Source organism: Oncorhynchus masou, chromosome 10, assembly GCF_036934945.1.
Source record: "Oncorhynchus masou masou isolate Uvic2021 chromosome 10, UVic_Omas_1.1, whole genome shotgun sequence".
Classification (NCBI taxonomy): domain Eukaryota; kingdom Metazoa; phylum Chordata; class Actinopteri; order Salmoniformes; family Salmonidae; genus Oncorhynchus; species Oncorhynchus masou.
This window is the reverse complement of record NC_088221.1, coordinates 32,787,313-32,808,763: the sequence shown is the minus strand read 5'-3', so window position 1 is coordinate 32,808,763 and position 21,451 is coordinate 32,787,313. Positions and strand designations below refer to the sequence as shown.

Sequence of the window (21,451 nt, the reverse complement as noted above, 5' to 3'; positions counted from 1 at the left end):
AGAAAATAACATAATTCTTTAGCCAGGGGCGGGGCCTTCGTCAGGGTTGCAATCTGAGCCCTGCACTCTTCAATATTTACATTAACGTATTGGCCACTACTGACCTATGCCTGCTGTCACCCACAGCACATGACCTACAGCAGAGCCTGGACCTGCTAGAGCAGTACTTCCACACCTGGGCCCTGGCAGTAAACCCCAAAAAGACTAAAATAATGATTTTCCAGAGAAGATCCAGATCTCAGGGAATTAGACCAAAGTTCTTAATTGGTACTAAATATATAGAGTACTGCAACACACTACAATTACTTAGGTTTAAAAGTAAGCTCAACTGGACACCTTAATGAGGCAGTAAATGAACTGAGAGAGAAAGCACGCAGGCCATTCTACGCCATTAAAAAGCTAATTCAAATTGAAAAACCTATTAAAATTTGGCTAAAACTAATTGAATATGTCATGGAACCAATTGCACTTTATGGCAGCGAGGTGTGGGGTCCACTTGCAAAACAAGATTTCATCAAATGGGACAAACACCCTAATGAAACCTTGCATGCAGAGTTCTGTAAAATTCTCCTACATGTCCAGAGGAAAACAACAAACAATGCATGCAGGGCAGAATTAGGCCAATATCCACTAATAATAAAAACTCAAAAAAGAGCGATTAAGTTTTGGAAACATCTAAAATGCAGTGATCCCCTCTCATATCACTACCAAGCCCTGCAATTCCAAGAGCTGAGCAAAGAAAAGAGTCCCCTCATCCAGCTGTTCCTGAGTTCACAAACCTGTTCTACTAACACACTGAAGCCTCAGGACCAGAACATCCAATCAATCAGCAAAAACCAAATTACAACACAGTCAAAACAAAACTATATTGCTTATTGGGAAACACAAGCACAAACACAAAGCAAAATGCAGTGCTATCTGGCCCTAAATCGACAGTACACTGTGGCTAAATATTTGACCATGGTTACTGATCAAAACCTTAGAAAAACCTTAACAAAGTACAGGCTCAGTGAGCACAGCCTTGCCATTGAGAAGGGTAGACACAGGAAAACCTGGCTCCCTGTAGAGGAAAGGCTGTGCAGCCACTGCACAACAGCAGAACCTGGCTCCCTGTAGAGGAAAGGCTGTGCAGCCACTGCACAACAGCAGAACCTGGCTCCCTGTAGAGGAAAGGCTGTGCAGCCACTGCACAACAGCAGAACCTGGCTCCCTGTAGAGGAAAGGCTGTGCAGCCACTGCACAACAGCAGAACCTGGCTCCCTGTAGAGGAAAGGCTGTGCAGCCACTGCACAACAGCAGAACCTGAGATGGAGCTGCATTTCCTGACAAAACGTTACAAAAATATAAAACAATTAGTGTCATTTCCCCAAATTTGAAACCATTATTCAAGGTTTCAAAGACCTCTCTGATGAGAGTAGGCTACCTGTCCTGTTGGGGAGGACGCAGAGAGTTGTGGGTTGGCAGCACACTACATTACTGCCTGCCATAAGTTGAGGGACAGTGTCTGACAGACCAATCAACCTGCACATGTCCTCTACTGTATGCTTATTGTTATTGTTGAATGTATGGTTATTTTGACACTTGGTTTTGTTGTTACTGTTCCCATTGACAATTCTGATTCTCATTTTTATATTGTAAATATCCAAAATTAGCTTTGGCAATATGTACATTGTTACGTCATGCCAATAAAGCAAATTAAATTGAATTGAGAGAGAGAGAGAGAGAGAGCAGAGAGAGAGAGAAAGAGATGGAGAGAGAGAGCAGAGAGAAAGAAAGATGGAGAGAGAGAGCAGAGTGAGAGCAAGAGAGAGCGAGAGAAAGAGATGGAGAGAGAGAAAGAGATAGAGAGATGGAGAGAGAGCGAGAGCAGAGAAAGAAATGGAGAGAGATGGAGAGAGAAAGAGCGAGAGAGAAAGAGCAGAGAGAGCAAGAGAGAGTGAGATAAAGAAGAGAGAGAGAGCAGAGAGAGAGCAAGAGAGAGCGAGAGAAAGAGATGGAGAGAGAGATGGAGAGAGACAGCGAGAGAGAAAGAGCAGAGAGAGCAAGAGAGAGTGAGATAAAGAAGAGAGAGAGAGCAGAGAGAGAGCAAGAGAGAGCGAGAGAAAGAGATGGAGAGAGAGATGGAGAGAGACAGCGAGAGAGAAAGAGCAGAGAGAGCAAGAGAGAGTGAGATAAAGAAGAGAGAGAGAGAGCAGAGAGAGAGCAAGAGAGAGAGAAAGAAGAGAGAGAGAGACAGAGAGAGAGACAAGGTTGTCTGTCACTTGGTGAGTAGGCATTTCCTTTCATGCTGCTATCTGCCATGTTGTTTGCGCAGATGAACAGGACATAAGAACTGATGTCTGTAAATGAGTAGGTCTATAGACAGACTGGCTGGGTGAGAAACGGACCTTTCCCGCCTCTCCTCTGACATGGTGGCGTGGATACCACGGAACACATACAGGAGTCATATCAGACAGATCGGCTACAGAAAGATACACCTACCAAGTTTCTGCTTCTGTTATACAGTTACAACCCCCCCCCCCTCCAAACAAACCCCTCTCCAGACCCTGCATCTTCATTGCTGCAATTACATTTGATAAGGAGGGTAAAGGGAATTTCAGGTATATTTTCATTCATAACAAATACAGATTGGTGATTAGTCGTAGAATTTAATTTAAAAAATACATTGAAATGTGAGTTCCATGTAATTAAGATACTTAAAGTAGCTAATACATTTCTAAATGTTTAGAGGGGATAAGCATTGTAATTGCTTATTATGCATGAACTAATAATTTGCATAGTGTGATTAATAATTACATAGATAAATGCCATCTGAGATATCCCCCATTCTACAATGGAACTAGTGTTGATGATAATATAGTATTTTACATCATCAGTTGTGTTAGCATCTATTGTTCCTAGCCATTGTTGTGGGTGGTGCTCACATTATCACCAGCGATGGCAATTCCACCCTCATTAATTACCTCTTCCCAAGACACACACTTGTTCATACTGCGCCAACAATGTTAGCATCTCCATATGAACACTGTACATCACCCATACATACAACGGCACTACAGATGAAGAGAGATAACATGCAGGAGGAGAGGTGGAAGAGAGAGATAGAGAGACAGAGAGAGGAAATAAAGAGAGTGAAAGAGTAAGAGAAAAAAGAGAGTGAGAGATAGAGAAATAAAATGTCCTTGGAAGTGTGCAAGGCACTTCTGCAGAACAATTAACTTAATTAAGCAGACATCATGAATATTCATATGCCTGTTAATGTCTCCCCACCCTGGCCGGCAGATGAATGTGATGCTAGTCTAGTCAAGCATGTCTCAAAGAGAGAGAATAAGAGACCGAGAGAGAGGTAGGGAGAGAGAGAGATAGGGAGAAAAAGAGAGTGAAAGAGAGACAGAGGGAGAGAAAGAGAGCGAAAGAGAGAGAGGGAGAGAAAGAGAGTGAAAGAGAGAGAGGTAGGGAGAAAAAGTGCGAAAGAGAGACAGAGGGAGAGAAAGAGAGCGAAAGAGAGAGAGGGAGAGAAAGAGAGCGAAAGAGAGAGAGGGAGAGAAAGAGAGCGAAAGAGAGAGATAGGGAGAAAAAGAGCGAAAGAGAGAGAGGGAGAGAAAGAGAGCGAAAGAGAGAGAGGGAGAGAAAGAGAGCGAAAGAGAGAGAGGGAGAGAAAGAAAGAGCGAAAGAGAGAGAGGGAGAGAAAGAGAGCGAAAGAGAGAGAGGGAGAGAAAGAGAGCGAAAGAGAGAGAGGGAGAGAAAGAGAGCGAAAGAGAGACAGAGGGAGAGAAAGAGAGCGAAAGAGAGAGAGGGAGAGAAAGAGAGACAGAGAGAGAGGGAGAAAAAGAGAGCGAAAGAGAGAGGGAGAGAAAGAGAGCGAAAGAGAGAGAGGGAGAGAGACTCTGGAAGGGAAAACTAACGGCACCAACATTTTGGTGGTTTGTCTGGAATATCAAAGAAATGAATAGTCCCCCTGAAACCCTTTAAACCGGTCCAATTAATTTGAATCCTGTTGTTTATATGCTACACATACCAAACAGCTGTATAATATGTATGTAGAAATTAGAAATGGTTTCTTGATTAGCATGCTCAGGGCATTTAATTGGCCTTTCTCTAAATGAAATGTATTTGTGATCCTCTGTGTAACACTACTGATTCTGTTTAAGTAAGATGATGTGATGACTGTATTATTCTTTTTTTAAATTACGATGTAAAAGTTTTAACTGTGACAGAAATAGCAATTAGTTAGCTCAACTTTAAAATCTCAGAAAACAAACAAATGCATTAAATGCAAGAAGTGTGAGATAGATAATAGATATGGATATTGTTGAGACTATGGATATAATTGTTAACTTTGACAGTACCATAATACCACCTATCTTTTAAATTCAAATGGTGTAATGTTGGTAAACTGTGGATCAGACCTGTGTATTTGAATATTTGTCATTTAAATTCTTGTTTTCTGTGTATTTGTGTATTTTCGAATCATGGGGCCCGAATCAACTGCTTTTTCAAAACTTTCCATGTGTATTTCCAAAAACATTCTAATGTTCAACTACTTCTGTTTTCAAATAAAACATATCAAAACACTTACTTACCAAATTACTTTGAAAGTAACTGAAATCCCCTGAAATCCCCGAAACAGTATTTGAACACGGGGCTGCTGTGGAGCTCGTTTATTACTTCCTTCAACAAAGGAGATATGATCACATCCCTCCTCAGTCTCAGGAGTGACCTATTCCTGGTACAGCGGTATCTATTCCTCCTAGGGTGCCGATCTCACCTCGCTCTCCTGTTTGTGATTGGAAACTGTTTACAAATACTCCATAGGGAAACCCACTAATGAAGAGATACAGTGACTTCTGAGCATCCAATTTGCAGGGGGTGCAGAGTTGGAAGGCTTCCATTCTTGGCTGCGAACAGCAGCACTCAATTTTACCACCACAGCCTAGAATGACACATGAAGGTCAAACTGTTGGCTTAAAAAGCCAGACTGGCCCACGCCAGCATTGTTGATACCCTCGCTGCTGGCTGTGGTGTGTAGGGTCATTCATGGCGTGTGTGTGTGGCTATGAGGGTTTAATCCACAAATAATTGGAGTGATGAGATCTTTATAACCATCCGCTGCATGAGGCTCAGAATCAGCTAATGTCTGAGCCACATGCATTTCCAAAGGTTGATAGACTGCCAATGTTCACAATTCTAAAGTGCAGTAGAATGCTGTATAATCGTGGTTCCGTCTCAAATAGAAGGCAATTAGCTCCCAGTGCAATCAAATCAAATTAAAACCAAATTAAAAATGATACATTTGCTTCAACGAACAGTGTTTTCAATAGAATAAATCACTCTCTCTCTATGGAAATGTCCTTGATATGGGATAATATTGAGATGTTTGTCAATTACATGGTGCTGAATACGTTTTGATTAGATAAAAAATAATTTTGATCTGTTAGCACATTTTACAGTGCTGTAATGTGAGAATCCTCTGTCTGCTATGCTTCAAGAAAACATTTAGAAGCACCCTGACCTCTATGGCCTGCTGGTGTGTAGTAACATACAAACTAAAACCATTTCAACCAATAAGGTGTTGTAATAGCAGATGTACTCTTCATAAACTATAGGGTCATCTCATCACCTGGAGAAAAGTTGTTCTAAATATTGGGGAGGATTGAGAACAGCTGCAGAGGAGAGTGGTCAAGCCACCCTTGCTCTTCACCTGCTGGGGTCTCTCTGTGTGTGTGTGTGTGCCCCACCATCCTTGCTCCTCACCTACTAGGGTGTCTGTGTGTGTGTGTGTGTGTGTGTGTGTGTGTGTGTGTGTGTGTGTGTGTGTGTGTGTGTGTGTGTGTGTGTGTGTGTGTGTGTGTGTGTGTGTGCACCACCATCCTTGCTCCTCACCTACTGGGGTGTGTGTGTGTGTGTGTGTGTGTGTGTGTGTGTGTGTGTGTGTGTGTGTGTGTGTGTGTGTGTGTGTGTGTGTGTGTGTGTGTGTGTGTGTGTGTGTGTGTGTGTGTGTGCGTGCGTGCGTGTGCGTGTGTGTGTGTGTGCGTGTACCACCATCCTTGCTCCTCACCTACTGGGGTGTCTGTGTGTGTGTGTGTGTGTGTGTACCACCATCCTTGCTCATCACCTGCTGGTATTAGCCCTAGAGGAAGTGTTGCTCGGACAGGCGTGAACATGGAGTCTGTGTCCCTGCCTGCATCCATCTGGGCCCGGAGCAACAGCCCATGGGCCACCTCGGCCACCGAGCCATCCCCACCGACAACCACAACCCTGGGGGAAACACACACACACACACACACACACACATGAGATAGAGCACACACAAAAATAGGCACACACTAAACAATTGTTTTTCAAGGGTTCTTTGGGAAGGGTGATGGTTCTATGCAGAATCATACTGAGAACACATTAAGCCCGTCAAAGGATCTTTGCATTTTTATTTGTGATATTTAAAATTAATTGAATATAAAAACCTGTATGGTTCCACAAAGAACCTTTGAGATTGAGAAAGGATGTTTATAGATCCATTCTCCATGAAGGTTCTATACTGAACCATAAAAAAGGATTCTAAACTCAGCAAAAAAACCTTCCTCTCACTGTCAACTGCGTTTAATTTCAGCAAACTTAACATGTGTAAATATTTGTAGGAACATAAGATTCAACAACTGAGATATAAACTGAACATGTTCCACATACATCTGACTAACAGAAATTGAATAATGTGTCCCTGAACAATAGGGGGGTCAAAATCAAAAGTAACAGTCAGTATCTGGTGTGGCCACCAGCTGCATTAAGTACTGCAGTGCATCTACTCTTCATGGACTGCACCAGAGTTGCCAGTTCTTGCTGTGAGATGTTACCCCACTCTTCAACCAAGGCACCTGCAAGTTCCCGGACATTTCTGGGGGGGATTGTCCCTAGCCCTCGCCCTCCGATCCAACAGGTACCAGGCGTGCTCAATGGGATTGAGATCCAGGCTATTTGCTGGCCATGGCAGAACACTGACATTCCTATCTTGCAGGAAATGACGCGCAGAACTAGCAGTATGGCTGGTGGCATTGTCATGCTGGAGAGTCATGTCAGGATGAGCCTGCAGGAAGTGTACCACATGAGGGAGGAGGATGTCTTCCCTGTAACGCACGGTGTTGAGATTGCTTGCAATGACAACAAGCTCAGTCCGATGATGCTGCACCCTCCACCTCCAAATCTATCCCGCTCCAGAGTAAAGCCTCGGCGTAACGCTCATTCCTTCGACGATAAACACGAATTTCACCTTTATTTAACCAGGTAAACTAGCTGAGAACAAGTTCTCATTTACAACTGCGACCTGACCAAGATACAGCAAAGCAGTGTGACAGAAACAACAACACAGAGGTACACATGGAATAAACAAGTGTACAGTCAATAACACAATAGAAAGAAAATAAAGTCTATATAGAGGGTGTGCAAATGGCATGAGGAGGTAAGGCAATAAATATCACTGGAGTGATAGATGAGCAGATGATGGTGTGTAAGTAGTGACACTGGTGTGCAAAAGAGCAACAAAGTAAATAAAAACAACATGGTGTAACGACGTTCTTCGTTTGTCGAAAGAGAGTCGGACCGAAATGCAGCGTGTTGGTTACTCATGTTTATTAATGAAACAAATAACGGAACTATACATGAAATAACGAATAAATACAAAACAACAAAACGGAACGTGAAACCTATTACAGCCTATCTGGTGAACACTACACAGAGACAGGAACAATCACCCACGAAATACAAAGTGATAACCAGGCGACCTAAATACGGTTCCCAATCAGAGACAACGAGAATCACCTGACTCTGATTGAGAACCGCCTCAGGCAGCCAAACCTATACAACACCCCTACTCAGCCGCAATCCCAAATACTACAAACCCCAATACGAAAATACAATACATAAGCCCATGTCACACCCTGGCCTAACCAAATATATAACGAAAACACAAAATACAATGACCAAGGCGTGACAGAACCCCCCCCCCCCTAAGGTGCGGACTCCCGAACGCACCTCAAAACCATAGGGAGGGTCCGGGTGGGCGTCTGTCCATGGTGGCGGTTCCGGCTCGGGACGTGGACCCCACTTCATAAATGTCATTGTTCCTCCCCTTCGCGTCCTGGGATGATTCACCCTCGCCGCCGACCATGGCCGAATAGTCCTCACCCAGAACCCCACTAAACTGAGGAGCAGCTCGTGACTGAGGGGCAGCTCGGGACTGAGGCAGCTCGGGACTGAGAGGCAGCTCGGGACTGAGGGGCAGCTCGGGACTGAGGGGCAGCTCGGGACTGAGGGGCAGCCCAGTACTGAGAAGAAGCCCAGCACTGAGAAGAAGCCCAGTACTGAGAAGAAGCCCAGTACTGAGATGAAGCCCAGCCAGGCAGTAGAATCTGGCAGATCCTGGTTGACTGGCGGATCCTGGCTGACTATCAGATCTGGCAGATCCTGGCTGACTGGCGGATCCTGGCTGACTGGCGGATCCTGGCTGACTGGCGGATCCTGGCCGACTGGCGGATCCTGGCTGACTAGCAGATCTGGCAGATCCTGGCTGACTAGCAGATCCTGGCTGACTGGCGGATCTGGAAGAGTCTGGTTGACTGGCAGATCTGGAAGAGTCTGGTTGACTGGCAGATCTGGAAGAGTCTGGTTGACTGGCAGATCTGGAAGAGTCTGGCTGACTGGCAGATCTGGAAGAGTCTGGCTGACTGGCAGATCTGGAAGAGTCTGGTTGACTGGCAGATCTGGAAGAGTCTGGCTGACTGGCAGATCTGGAAGAGTCTGGCTGACTGGCAGATCTGGAAGAGTCTGGCTGACTGGCAGATCTGGAAGAGTCTGGCTGACTGGCAGATCTGGAAGAGTCTGGCTGACTGGCAGATCTGGAAGAGTCTGGTTGACTGGCAGATCTGGAAGAATCTGGTTGACTGGCAGATCTGGAAGAGTCTGGTTGACTGGCAGATCTGGAAGAGTCTGGCTGAATGGCATATCTGAAAGAGTCTGGCTGACTGGCAGACCTGGAAGAGTCTGGCTGACTGGCAGACCTGGAAGAGTCTGGTTGACTGGCAGATCTGGAAGAGTCTGGCTGACTGGCAGATCTGGAAGAGTCTGGCTGACTGGCAGATCTGGAAGAGTCTGGCTGACTGGCAGATCTGGAAGAGTCTGGCTGTCTGGCAGATCTGGAAGAGTCTGGCTGACTGGCAGATCTGGAAGAGTCTGGCTGACTGGCAGATCTGGAAGAGTCTGGCTGACTGGCAGATCTGGAAGAGTCTGGCTGACTGGCAGATCTGGAAGAGTCTGGCTGTCTGGCAGATCTGGAAGAGTCTGGCTGTCTGGCAGATCTGGAAGAGTCTGGCTGTCTGGCGGATCTGGAAGAGTCTGGCTGACTGGCAGATCTGGAAGAGACTGGCTGACTGACGGCTCTGGCTGCTTCATGCTGACTGGTGGCTCTGGCTGCTCCATGCTGACTGGTGGCTCTGGCTGCTCCATGCTGACTGGCGGCTCTGGCTGCTCCATGCTGACTGGCGGCTCTGGCTGCTCCATGCTGACTGGCGGCTCTGGCTGCTCCATGCAGATTGACAGCTCTGGCGGCTTCTTGCAGACTGACAGCTCTGACTGTTCCATGCAGATTAACAGCTTTGGCAGCTCCTTGCAGACTGGCAGCTCCTTGCAGACTGGCAGCTCCTTGCAGACTGGCAGCTCTTTGCAGACTGGCAGCTCCTTGCAGACTGGCAGCTCCATGCAGACTGGCAACTCCATGCAGACTGGCAACTCCATGCAGACTGGCAACTCTGGCTGCTCCAAGCAGACTGACAGCTCTGGCTGCCCCATGCAGACTGGCAGCTCTAGCTGCTCCATGCAGGCTGGCAACACTGGCTGCTCCATGCAGACTGGCAGCTCTAGCTGCTCCATGCAGACTGACAGCTCTGGCTGCTCTAAGCAGACTGACAGCTCTGGCTGCCCCATGCAGACTGGCAGCTCTAGCTGCTCCACGCAGACTGGCATCACTGGCTGCTCCATGCAGACTGGCAGCTCTAGCTGCTCTATGCAGACTGGCAGCTCTGGCTGCTCCATGCAGACTGGCAGCTCTAGCTGCTCCATACAGGCAGAAGGCTCCGGCAGCGCTGTAGAGGAGGAAGGCTCTAGAACCGCTGAACAGGCGGGAGACTCCGACAGCGCAGGAGAGGGAGAAAGCGCTGGCTGCGCTGAACAGGCGAGGCGCACTGAAGGCCTGATGCGTGGTGCTGGCACTGGTGGTATTGGGCCGAGGACACGCACAGGAAGCCTAGTGCGGGGAGCTGCTACCGGAGGGCTGGGGTGTGGAGGTGGTACTGGATAGAGGACAGGCACAGGAAGCCTGGTGCGGGGAGCTACCATCGGAGGACTGGTGTGTGAAGGTGGCACAGGATGGACTGGACCGTGAAGGTGTACTGGAGAGCCTGAGAGCAGGACTGGCACAGGACGTGCAAGGCTAGGTAGGTACACAGGAGGCCTAGTGCGTGAGGCTGGCACATTTTTCACCAGCCGACTAACACGCACCTCAGGACTAGTATGGAGCGCTGACCCAGGTGCCATTAAATCCCCGACACGCTCCGTCGGACGAATATTGTACCTAAAGCACCAAACTAGCAACTCCCTCATTACTTTCTGCTCCAATTTCCCCATTAACTCCTTCACAGTCTCTGCTTCGCTCACCTCCAACACCGATTCTGGTCTCCTCCTTGGCTCTTCAGGATAAACAGGGAGAGTTGGCTCAGGTCTGTCTCCTGACTCAGCCACTCCCCCTCTGAGCCCCCCCCCCCCTAAGAAATTTTTGGGGCTTCGCTCTGCGCCGCCGTGTCTTTCTTTTCGACTCCATTCTCCTATAGCCCTCTTCGCACTGCTCCAGCGAATCCCAGGCGGGCTCCGGCACTCTCTCTGGGTCGGCCGCCCACCTGTCTATTTCTTCCCACGTCGTAATATCCATACTGTACTCCTCTCTGGGCTGCTCCTGTTTCCATCCACGTCGCCGTGCTGCCTCCTCATACCAGCACCTCTCCGCTTTAGCCGCTTCTAGTTCCTCCTTGGGGCGGCGATATTCACCAGGCTGAGCCCAGGGTCCTTCTCCTTCCATTTCCTGTTTTCTCTTCGCCTGCTGCACCTTTGGGCGGCTACACTGCCCTGGTTTAGCCCAGGGTCCTCTCCCGTCAAGGATTTCCGCCCATGTCCAGAAATCCTTAATACGAGGCTCCTCTTTGGGCTGCTCCTGCCTGTTGACACGCTGCTCGGTCCGTGTGTGGTGGATGATTCTGTAACGACGTTCTTCGTTTGTCGAAAGAGAGTCGGACCGAAATGCAGCGTGTTGGTTACTCATGTTTATTAATGAAACAAATAACGGAACTATACATGAAATAACTAATAAATACAAAACAACAAAACGGAACGTGAAACCTATTACAGCCTATCTGGTGAACACTACACAGAGACAGGAACAATCACCCACGAAATACAAAGTGAAAACCAGGCGACCTAAATACGGTTCCCAATCAGAGACAACGAGAATCACCTGACTCTGATTGAGAACCGCCTCAGGCAGCCAAACCTATACAACACCCCTACTCAGCCGCAATCCCAAATACTACAAACCCCAATACGAAAATACAATACATAAACCCATGTCACACCCTGGCCTAACCAAATATATAACGAAAACACAAAATACAATGACCAAGGCGTGACACATGGGGATGAGACCTCAAAACCATAGGGAGGGTCCGGGTGGGCGTCTGTCCATGGTGGCGGTTCCGATGGACCCCACTTCATAAATGTACAGCTCCCCTTCGCAGTGATCAGTTAGCTGCTCAGAACCCCACTAAACTGAGGAGCATGTTTAAAGCTTAGTGAGGGACTGAGAGGCAGCTTGAGGGATCGGGACTGAGGGGCAGCTCTGAGGGGCAGCCCAGTACTGAGAAGAAGCCCAGTACTGAGAAGAAGCCCAGTACTGAGATGAAGCCCAGCCAGGCAGTAGAATCTGGCATGGTATAACTGCGGCCAGTTCTCTGTTGCCAGTGACTGGAACGAATATAGATACAAAAAAAATACAAAAAAGACAAAAAGTAAATGAGAGGACGAGAAACCACGTCTGCACTGCTATGCCATCTTGGAAAGCTACGCCATCTTGGAAAGGCCATCACCCCTGGTGAGACAAAACTGCGACTCGTCAGTGAAGAGCACTTCAGTCCTGTCTGGTCCAGTGACAGTGGGTTTGTGCCCATAGGCGACGTTGTTGCCGGTGATGTCTGGTGAGGACCGGCCTTACAACAGGCCTACAAGCCCTCAGTTCAGCCTCTCTCAGCCTATTAAGGACAGTCTGAGGACTGATGGAGGGATTGTGCGTTCCTGGTGTAACTCAGGGAGTTGTTGTTGTTTCTTCCTAGGTTTTGGCCTTTATAGGGAGTTTTTCCTAGCCAATATGCTTCAATACCTGCATTGCTTGCTGTTTGGGGTTTTAGGCTGGGTTTATGTACAGCACTTTGAGATATCAACTGATGTACGAAGGGCTATACAAATAAATTTGATTTGATCTGCCTACCGTCTGTAAGCTGTTGGTGTCTTAACAACCGTTCCACAGGTGCATGTTCATTCATTGTTTATGGTTCATTGAACAAGCATGGGAAACTGTGTTTAAACCCTTTCCAATGAAGATCTTTGAAGTTCTTTGGATTTTTCCGAATTATCTTTGAAAGACAGGGTCCTGAAAAAGGGACGTTTCTTTTTTTGCTGAGTTTATATAACCCCAAAAAGGGTTGTATCCACAGCGGAACCTTTTTGATGGTACTATATATAACTTTTTTTATGTTCTTTATTGAACCTTATGAAGGATTCTCTACAGCACCATAAAAGTTCCATTTAGAACCTTATGAGCATGGTTATTTAAAGAACCTTCAAAAAAGGTTCCATATAGCACATAAAAAGGTTATGCTATGGTTACAAGCCCCCCAAAAATTATATATAGCCTAACTATATAGAATCATTCGTTCTATATAGTTAGGAAAGGACAAAGTACAGGGTTACACACCCACACAGCAACACACACACTGCCAATACCATGAAACAGCTCAGGGTAAATGTATGAGTAAGGACGTGCTCCCCTCAGCCTATGTAGCTGATCACTGATCACTGGGTAAACATGACATACTGACATCGCATGATAAATCAGTCATATTAATCACCTGACTAAACAGAGAAGGCGTGTGAAACACAGGTCATGGCCAGACAGACACACACACACACTCAAGAACCCCCACACACAGATGCACGCACGCACACATGCGCACACCCCTACTGTCTACACTCATCATAATTACTGAATGAGAATGGAGCTGCCCATGAGACTTCTTTAGTCAATCAGTAGGTAACAAATATATTTATTTTTTCATGGTATACAAGACATTGGTCTGATTCTCCGCTATCTGAGTGGACTGATCCATTGTGGAAGCCATGGGGATGGCACAGTCCATCACTCTAAGACCCGTGCTACTGAAATTGTATATGGTTATATTATGTAAGAACAACTGTGCTACACTAATAAAAATAATATTATTCTATAACAAATGCCCTTTCTCCCGCATTGGGATAGTGGTCGCTGTCCACGGTTCTGAAACACATCAGTGCGCTGTTGAATTGGCACCTTTTCCTAGACCATGATGCTATTATGTGCATAATAGCAACGTTCACCAGCATATTGGTGTTGAGAACAATGTGGCGGAGTTAGCAGCTGAATGAGGAGACGAGGAAACACCCCTTGCCTTATTGTCTAAGAAACCCTAACTTAATTAGGTCTATAATCAATAGCCTAACTGTTGAATGTGCCTGGCTTTATAAATCATCCATATATATCTACAGAAAAAAAGACAGATTCTGCACCAAGCCTCACTCAACCACATGTCGGATGAACAATTTCACAAATCCGTCTGTTTTTAATCTTTGCTATGCTGTAATAAAGGCTTTACACTTTTTCTCTCTCGTTAGAACAGCCTCTCTGGTATTATTTATCATTCCTTTAACGTTGTTTAAACTGTTCCAAATTGTCATTAGTAGGCTTAGTATAGCAGCCTTGTATAACCACCATCGAGCTGTAGGCCAAGGAGCGCATCCTGTTTAGTCTTAATACCGTAACTTAGGCATATTTCGATATGTAGGCTACTGTATCAACCAATCATTCACCAGTTCATGTCATCACACAGCATACCAGTCATTCATGATTTGAAATGCAATTAAGCATTTTAGTTTACAAATAAAATAACAAAGCGACCCTTAAATAATTAGCGTAAACAATAACGGAACCTCTACTAGAGCTGGCTGGAGTGTTTACGAACATATTCAACCAATCTCTATCCCAGTCTGCTGTCCCCACATGCTTCAAGATGGCCACCATTATTTACCACCACAAATCGATGCTGGCAATCAACACGATGTATAGGGCCATAAGCAAACAGGAAAACGCTCATCCAGTGGTGGCACTCCTAGTGGCCGGGGACTTTAATGGAGGAAAACGGAAATCTGTTTTTACTTCATTTCTACCAGCATGTCACCTGTGCAACTAGAGGGGGAAACAACTCTAGATCACCTTTACTCTACACACAGTGAAGCATACAAAGCTCTCCCTCGCACTCCATTTGGCAAATCTGGCCATAACTCTATCTTCCTGATTCATGCTTACAAGCAACAACTCAAACAGGAGGTACCAGTGACGCACTCAATACGTAAATGGTGAGATGAAGCAGATGCTAAGCTAGCGGACTGTTTCACTAGCAGAAACTGGAATATGTTCCGGAATTCATCAAATAACATTGAGGAGTTGACCACATCAGCCACTGGCTTTATTAATAAATGCACCGGCGACGTCATCCCCACAGTGACCGTACGTACATATCCCAACCAGAAGCCATGTGTTACAGGCAACATCTGCAATGAGCTAAAGTTTAGAGTCAATGAGCGTGACACTAATCCATAGGCTTATAGGAAATCCTGCTACGCCCTCCTACAAACCATCAAACATGCAAAGTGTCAATATGGATCCTACTACACCGGCTCTGATGCTCGTCGGATGTGGCAGGGCTTGCTAACTATCATAGATTACAAAGGGAAACCTGGCCGAGAGCAGGCCAGTGACGCGGGCCTAGCAGACAAGCTAAATGCCTTCTATACTCGCTTCGAGACAAGCAACACTGAACCATGCATGAGAGCACTAGCTGTTCCGGACGACTGTATGATCACGCTCTCTGTAGCCAATGTGAGTAAGGCATTTAAACAGGTTAACATTCACAAGGCCGCAGGGACAGATGGATTACGAGGACGCGTACTCCGAGCATGCGCTGACCAGCTGGCAAGTATCTTCACTGACATTTTTAAACTCTCCCTGACCGAGTCTGTAATACCCACATGTTTTAAGCAAACCACCATAGTCCCTTAGCCCAAGAACGCCAAGGTAACCTGTCTAAATGACTACCGCCACGTAGCACTCACATTTGTAGCCATGAAATGCTTTGAAAGGATGGTCATGGTTCACATCAACACCATCATCCCAAAAACCCTGGACCCACTCCAATTTGCTTACCGCCCAAATAGATCCACAGATAACGCAATCTCTATTGCACTCCACACTACCCTTTTCAACCTGGACAAAAGGAACACCTATGTGAGATTGCTGCTCATTGACAACAGCTCAGCGTTCAACACCATAGTGCCCACAAAGCTCGTCACTAAGCTAAGGACCCTGGGACTGAACACCTCCCTCTGCAACTGGATCCTGGACCTCCTGACAGGCCACCCCACGGGCTAAGGGTAGGCAACAATATATCTGCCACGCTGACCCTCAACACGGGGCCCCTCATGGTTGCGTGCTCAGTCCCCTCCTGTACTCCCTGTACAACCACGACTGCATGGCCAAACACGACTCCAACACCATCATTAAGTTTTCCGATGACACGACAGTGGTAGGCCTGATCACTGACGATGATGAGACAGTTAATAGGGAGGAGGTCAGAGACATGGCAGTGTGGTGCCAGGACAAGAACCTTTCCCTCAACATGGACAAGACAAAGGATCGTATTGTAGACTACAGGAAACAGAGGGCAAAATACGCCCCCATTCACATCGACAGGGCTGTAGTGAAGCAGGTCAAGAGCTTCAAGTTCCTTGGTGTGCACATCGCTAAGGACCTATCATGGTCCAAAAACTCCAACGCAGTCATGAAGAGGGCACGACAACACTTCTTCCCAATTTAGGATGTTGAACAGTTTTGCCAAAGGCCCTGAGATCCACAAAAAGTTAAACAGCTGCACCATTGAGAGCATCTTGACTTGCTGCATCACCGCTTGGTATGGCAACTACTCGGCATCCGACCGCAAGGCACTAGAGGGTAGTGTGTATGGTCGAGAACATCACTGGGGCCGAACCCCCTGCAATCCAGGACCTCTATACCAAGCGGTGCCAGAAGAAGGCCAAAAAAGAGACAGCCACCCAAGTCATAGATTGTTCTTTCTGCTATTTCACAGCAAGCGGTACCAGAGCACCAAACCCTTTGACCAAAAGGCTCCTGAACAGCTTCTACCCCCAAGTCATAAGACTGCTGAACAGTTAGCCAAATGGCTACCCGGAATATTTACATTGCTTGCCTTTATTATTTATTTAGCATAATTGTTTTGCACTGATTCCCTTACACTGGCTCTATGGACACACTCACACATACTACACTGAAACTCCAACACACACACTACATATACTCTCACACACACACAAACACACACACTAGCATATTGACGCCACACACTCACACATAGACACACTTTCACATATGCTGATACTTCTCTGATTATTATATATCCTGATTGCCTCGTCACTTATACCTCTACCCGCATGTACATACTGCATTACCTCAAATACCGTATCTCGTACAACTGCACATTGACCCGGTACTGGTACTCTGTATATAGCCTTGCTATTGTTTTTATTGCGTTACTATGTCCTTTTTTATTTAACACATATTTTCTTACTTTTTAACTCTGCATTGCTGGGAACGGGCTCGTAAGTAATGATTTCACTATAAAGTATACACCTGTTGTAATTGGCCATGTGACCAATACAATTTTATTTTATTATTACAATGCTGGTTGACCTAGAACTATCTAGTATTTTAGTCAAATCTATTTGGATTATTTGAAAAGATAATTCTCATTAAATGTATTCAACAGTCAGGACATGTTATGGATGCAGCATTCAAATTGGCAAATTGAATGTTTTTTTATTTTTAAGGAATTGGTTGCAATCTGTCATCTGCCTGCTGCAAAATAATTCATTAAAATTGGCTGAGCCTACTAAACTCCTATAAGCACATTACTAATACATGAACACTGAGGAGGAAAGCTTATCATAGTTCATTTCAGAAACGCTTTTGAACAATAGCTTATATTACTGTTTCTAAAAAGATTAGTTTAGCCTCCAATCCATGGCTAGTTGTAATTAAAGGGTGATTATACTGTGTAAAATGGTATTTTATTGGCCCCTCCCGTTGAATTATATGCCTGTTAGTAAGGTTTTGCTATTGAACTGTAATTTACTAAGCAGTGCTAAGTAATAAAATGTAGCAACATTTTGTAAAATTCTAGCTTTCCTTGGATAGATTGTTAGATTCCAGATTTCTATGTTTTCCTCACTGAAAAAATAAAAACACGAGACATAAATTGGGCTTTCATACTGTATACTGAGCTGATGAGGCCCACTTCACAGTGTATGACAAAATCAGATTAGGTTGGACACAGGTTATATAGTCAGGTTCCAATAGTCATGTTCCAATGCTTTATAATGTCACATTATTCTCCTTTATGTTCCTATCTGGTTATACACTGGCAACACATCCCTCTATTAAAGAACACCGGCTCTCCACTAAACACTCCTCATCCTGTCCATCACCCCCAGTCAGTAAATGCAGTAAGAAAAGTTGTATACCGGAGTAAAGAAATGTGGATAAGTACAAGGTTTTCATTTGAGATGCTGATAATTAACATTAATATGTGATCTGGGAATAATTGCACATGTAGCAGCAGCCCATGATAATACCACCATGTCTTTGACATTCCTATTGTGTTACACACTCTATGATTCCATGGTCGCATCTCAAAATGGCACCCTATTCCGTTTATAATCTACTACTTTTGACCAGAGCCATATGGGCCATGGTCAAATGTAGTGCACTATACCGGGAATAGTGTACCATTTGGGTCACAACCCATGTAACAGGGACTGGGGATGTCACACTGTCCCACACGGTATGAATTAGTGGAACAGGTTAAAATAGACTAGTTTCATTAAATGCAGAGAACAGCTCTTGTATATTTGAGAGGAAATAATGAATGACTATGGTCTATTAATAAAGAAATCTGTGATTAGTGTTTTATACCTTCTCAACACTTCTCAGTCTTCTCGGGTTAATTTAACATGGTGTTGACAAGACCACTGTGAAGGACCCTGTATATATATATATAACACCTCATCCTCTATGGGGAATATTTCTTTCACACAGAAAGCTTCTCCTAAAGTGGACTACTCTATAACACCTAGTCCTCTGTGGGAAATTGCCTTCACCTTTTTGATATGTCTTGCACACAGTCTGTGATAGCTTCCTATATAGCTAGGCACAATTCCTCTCTAACCAAAGTAGAACAGAGCTCTAACAAAACTTTTTTGAAAAGCCACCTCCGTTGAAACAGACAACCAATAACTTACAAATATTGTGTGAAATATGCCTTGTGTGAACTCTGTACAATCAGGTCGTGAAATGAAGTGCATATGAGCCATGTCTCTGACTAGTTTGAGTGATATTGCAAATAAATCTGACATTACATGACACTTGCATTAGTATTACCACAGCTTCGCTGCTTAAAGATTATCCTGTTTTGCAAACAACCAAACAAGGCTGTATTGGGTTAAGTAGCTTATCTTGAATCTTCCCGGACTTACCCAATGATTTCACCATGCAAATTGAAAAAACAATTTTGATAAGGGAAAGATCTCAATTTAATGTGGGGGAGGGCTGGTCCAACTCAAGGGGTTGTAAAAAAAAGCACCCTCATCCCAAAAGTTACAAATATTTTTACATTACACTCCATTTACATTACCCTCCCTTTACATTACCCTCCCCCTCATAGAATTAACTCAAAATAATGTTTATGACCACAAACAACAATGACTCGTCGATGCCACGCAGGGCTACGGGCCAGAGGGTTGAGGGTTCGCCGACCACCACAGACGAGCTCACTCTCCCTGCCTGTTTCATTACACTACGATCAGAGCCGGCAACAGACAAAAATCAGCTAGGGGGAAATCAGATGTTCAACATTTTGATGCCATATTTGTAATTATATAAAATATATAAAACACCAGTCTCAACGTCAACAGCAAAGAGGCGACTCTGGGATGCTGGCCTTCTAGGCAGAGTTGCAAAGAAAAAGCCATGTCTCAGACTGGCCAATAAAAAGAAAAGCTTAAGATGGGCAAAAGAACACAGACACTGGACAGTGATATGGCTTTTTCTTTGGAACTCTGCCTAGAAGGCCAGCATCCCGGAGTCGCCTCTTCACTATTGAAGTTGAGAATGCAGTTTTGCGGGTACTATTTATTGAAGCTGCCAGCTGTAGACTTGTGAGGCGTCTGTTTCTCCAACTAGACACTCTAATGTACTTGTCCTCTTGCTCAGTTGTGCACCGGGGCCTCCCATTTCTCTTTCTATTCTGGTTAAAGCCAGTTCCCGCTGTTCTGTGAAGGGACTAGTACACAGCGTTGTACGAGATCTTCAGTTTCTTGGCAATATCTCGCATGGAATAGCCTTCATTTCTTAGAACAAGAATCGACTGATGAGTTTCAGAAGAACGTTCTTTGTTTCTGGCCATTTTGAGCCTGTAATCGAACCCACAAATGCTGATGCTCCAGATACGCAACTAGTCTAAAGAAGTTTATATACACTAAGTTGACTCTGCCTTTAAACAGCTTGGAAAAATCCAGAAAATTATGTCATGGCTTTAGAAGCTTCTGATAGGCTAATTGACATTTTTTGAGTCCATTGGAGGTGTACCTGTAGATGTATTCAAGGCCTACCTTCAAACTCAGTGCCTCTTTGCTTGACATCATGGTTTTTTTGGTTGTTAAATCAGCCAAGACCTCAGAAGAAAAATCCACAAGCCTAGTACATTCTTGGGAGCAATGTTGTGGGGGTGCTTTGCTGAAGAAGAGACTGGTGCACTTCGCAAAATAGATGGCGTCATGAGGCAGGAAAATGATGTGGATATATTGAAGCAACATCTCAAGACATCAGTCAGGAAGTTAAAGCTTGGTCGCAAATGGGTCTTCCAAATAGACAATGACCCCAAGCATACTTCCAAAGTTGTGGCAAAATGGCTTAAGGACAACGAAGGTAGTGGAGTGGCCATCACAAAGCCCTGACCTCAATCCTATAGAACATTTGTGGGCAGAACTGAAAAAGTGTGTGCAAGCAAGGAGGCCTACAAACCTGACTCAGTTGCACCAGCTCTGTCAGGAGGGATGGGCCAAAATTCACCCAACTTATTGTGGGAAGCTTGTGGAAGGCTACCAGAAACATTTGACCCAAGTTCAACAATTTAAAGGCAATGCTACCAAATACTAATTGACTGTATGTAAACTTCTGTCCCACTGGGAATGTGATGAAAGAAATAAAAGCTTAAATAAATCACTCTCTACCATTATTCTGATATTTCACATTCTTAAAATAAAGTGGTGATCCTAACTGACCTAAGATAGGGAATTTTTACTAGAATGAAATGTCAGGAATTGTCATGCCCTGATCGTAGAGAGCTTTTCATGTCTCTATTTTTGGTTTGGTCAGGGTGTGATTTGAGTGGGCATTCTATGTTCATGTTTCTATGTTTTCTACTTCTTTGTGTATGGCCAGGAATGGTTCTCAATCAGGGACAGCTGTCTATCGTTGTCTCTGATTGGGAATCATACTTAGGTAGCTTTTTACCCTCCTTCTGTGTGGGATCTTGTTCTTCGTTTGCACAACGAAGCTGTTCAGTCGTTGTTGTTTTTATTGTTTTGTCTAAAGTTTCACTACAGTAATACATATTATGTGGAACTCACGGAACGCTGAGCCTCGGTCTCATCCTTCCGACGACAGCCGTTACAGGAATTGTGAAAAACTGAGTTTAAACGTATTTGGATAAGGTGTATGTAAACTTCCGACTTCAACTGTATGTAGATATTCCATTTGAAAAAATCTGCTGTTTCCAGCTACAATAGTCATTTACAACATTAACAATGTCTACACTGTATTTCTGATCAATTTGATATTATTGGATAAAAAAGTTGATTTTCTTTCAAAAACAAGGATATTTCTATGTGACCCCAAACTTTTGAACAGCAGTGTATGTCTGAA

The 21,451-nt window shown here is 44.9% G+C and overlaps 1 protein-coding gene across 2 annotated transcripts in view; it reads right to left on the bottom strand.

Moving 5' to 3' along the window:
* LOC135547552 (ceramide kinase-like protein) overlaps positions 1-21,451 on the bottom strand; it is a 92,719-nt gene that overhangs the window by 14,653 nt on the left and 56,615 nt on the right. For both annotated transcript variants that reach the window (XM_064976655.1, XM_064976657.1), the window contains exon 5: positions 6,116-6,258. In XM_064976655.1, the coding sequence (XP_064832727.1) occupies positions 6,116-6,258 (143 nt within the window). The remainder of the gene's footprint in view (positions 1-6,115; positions 6,259-21,451) is intronic.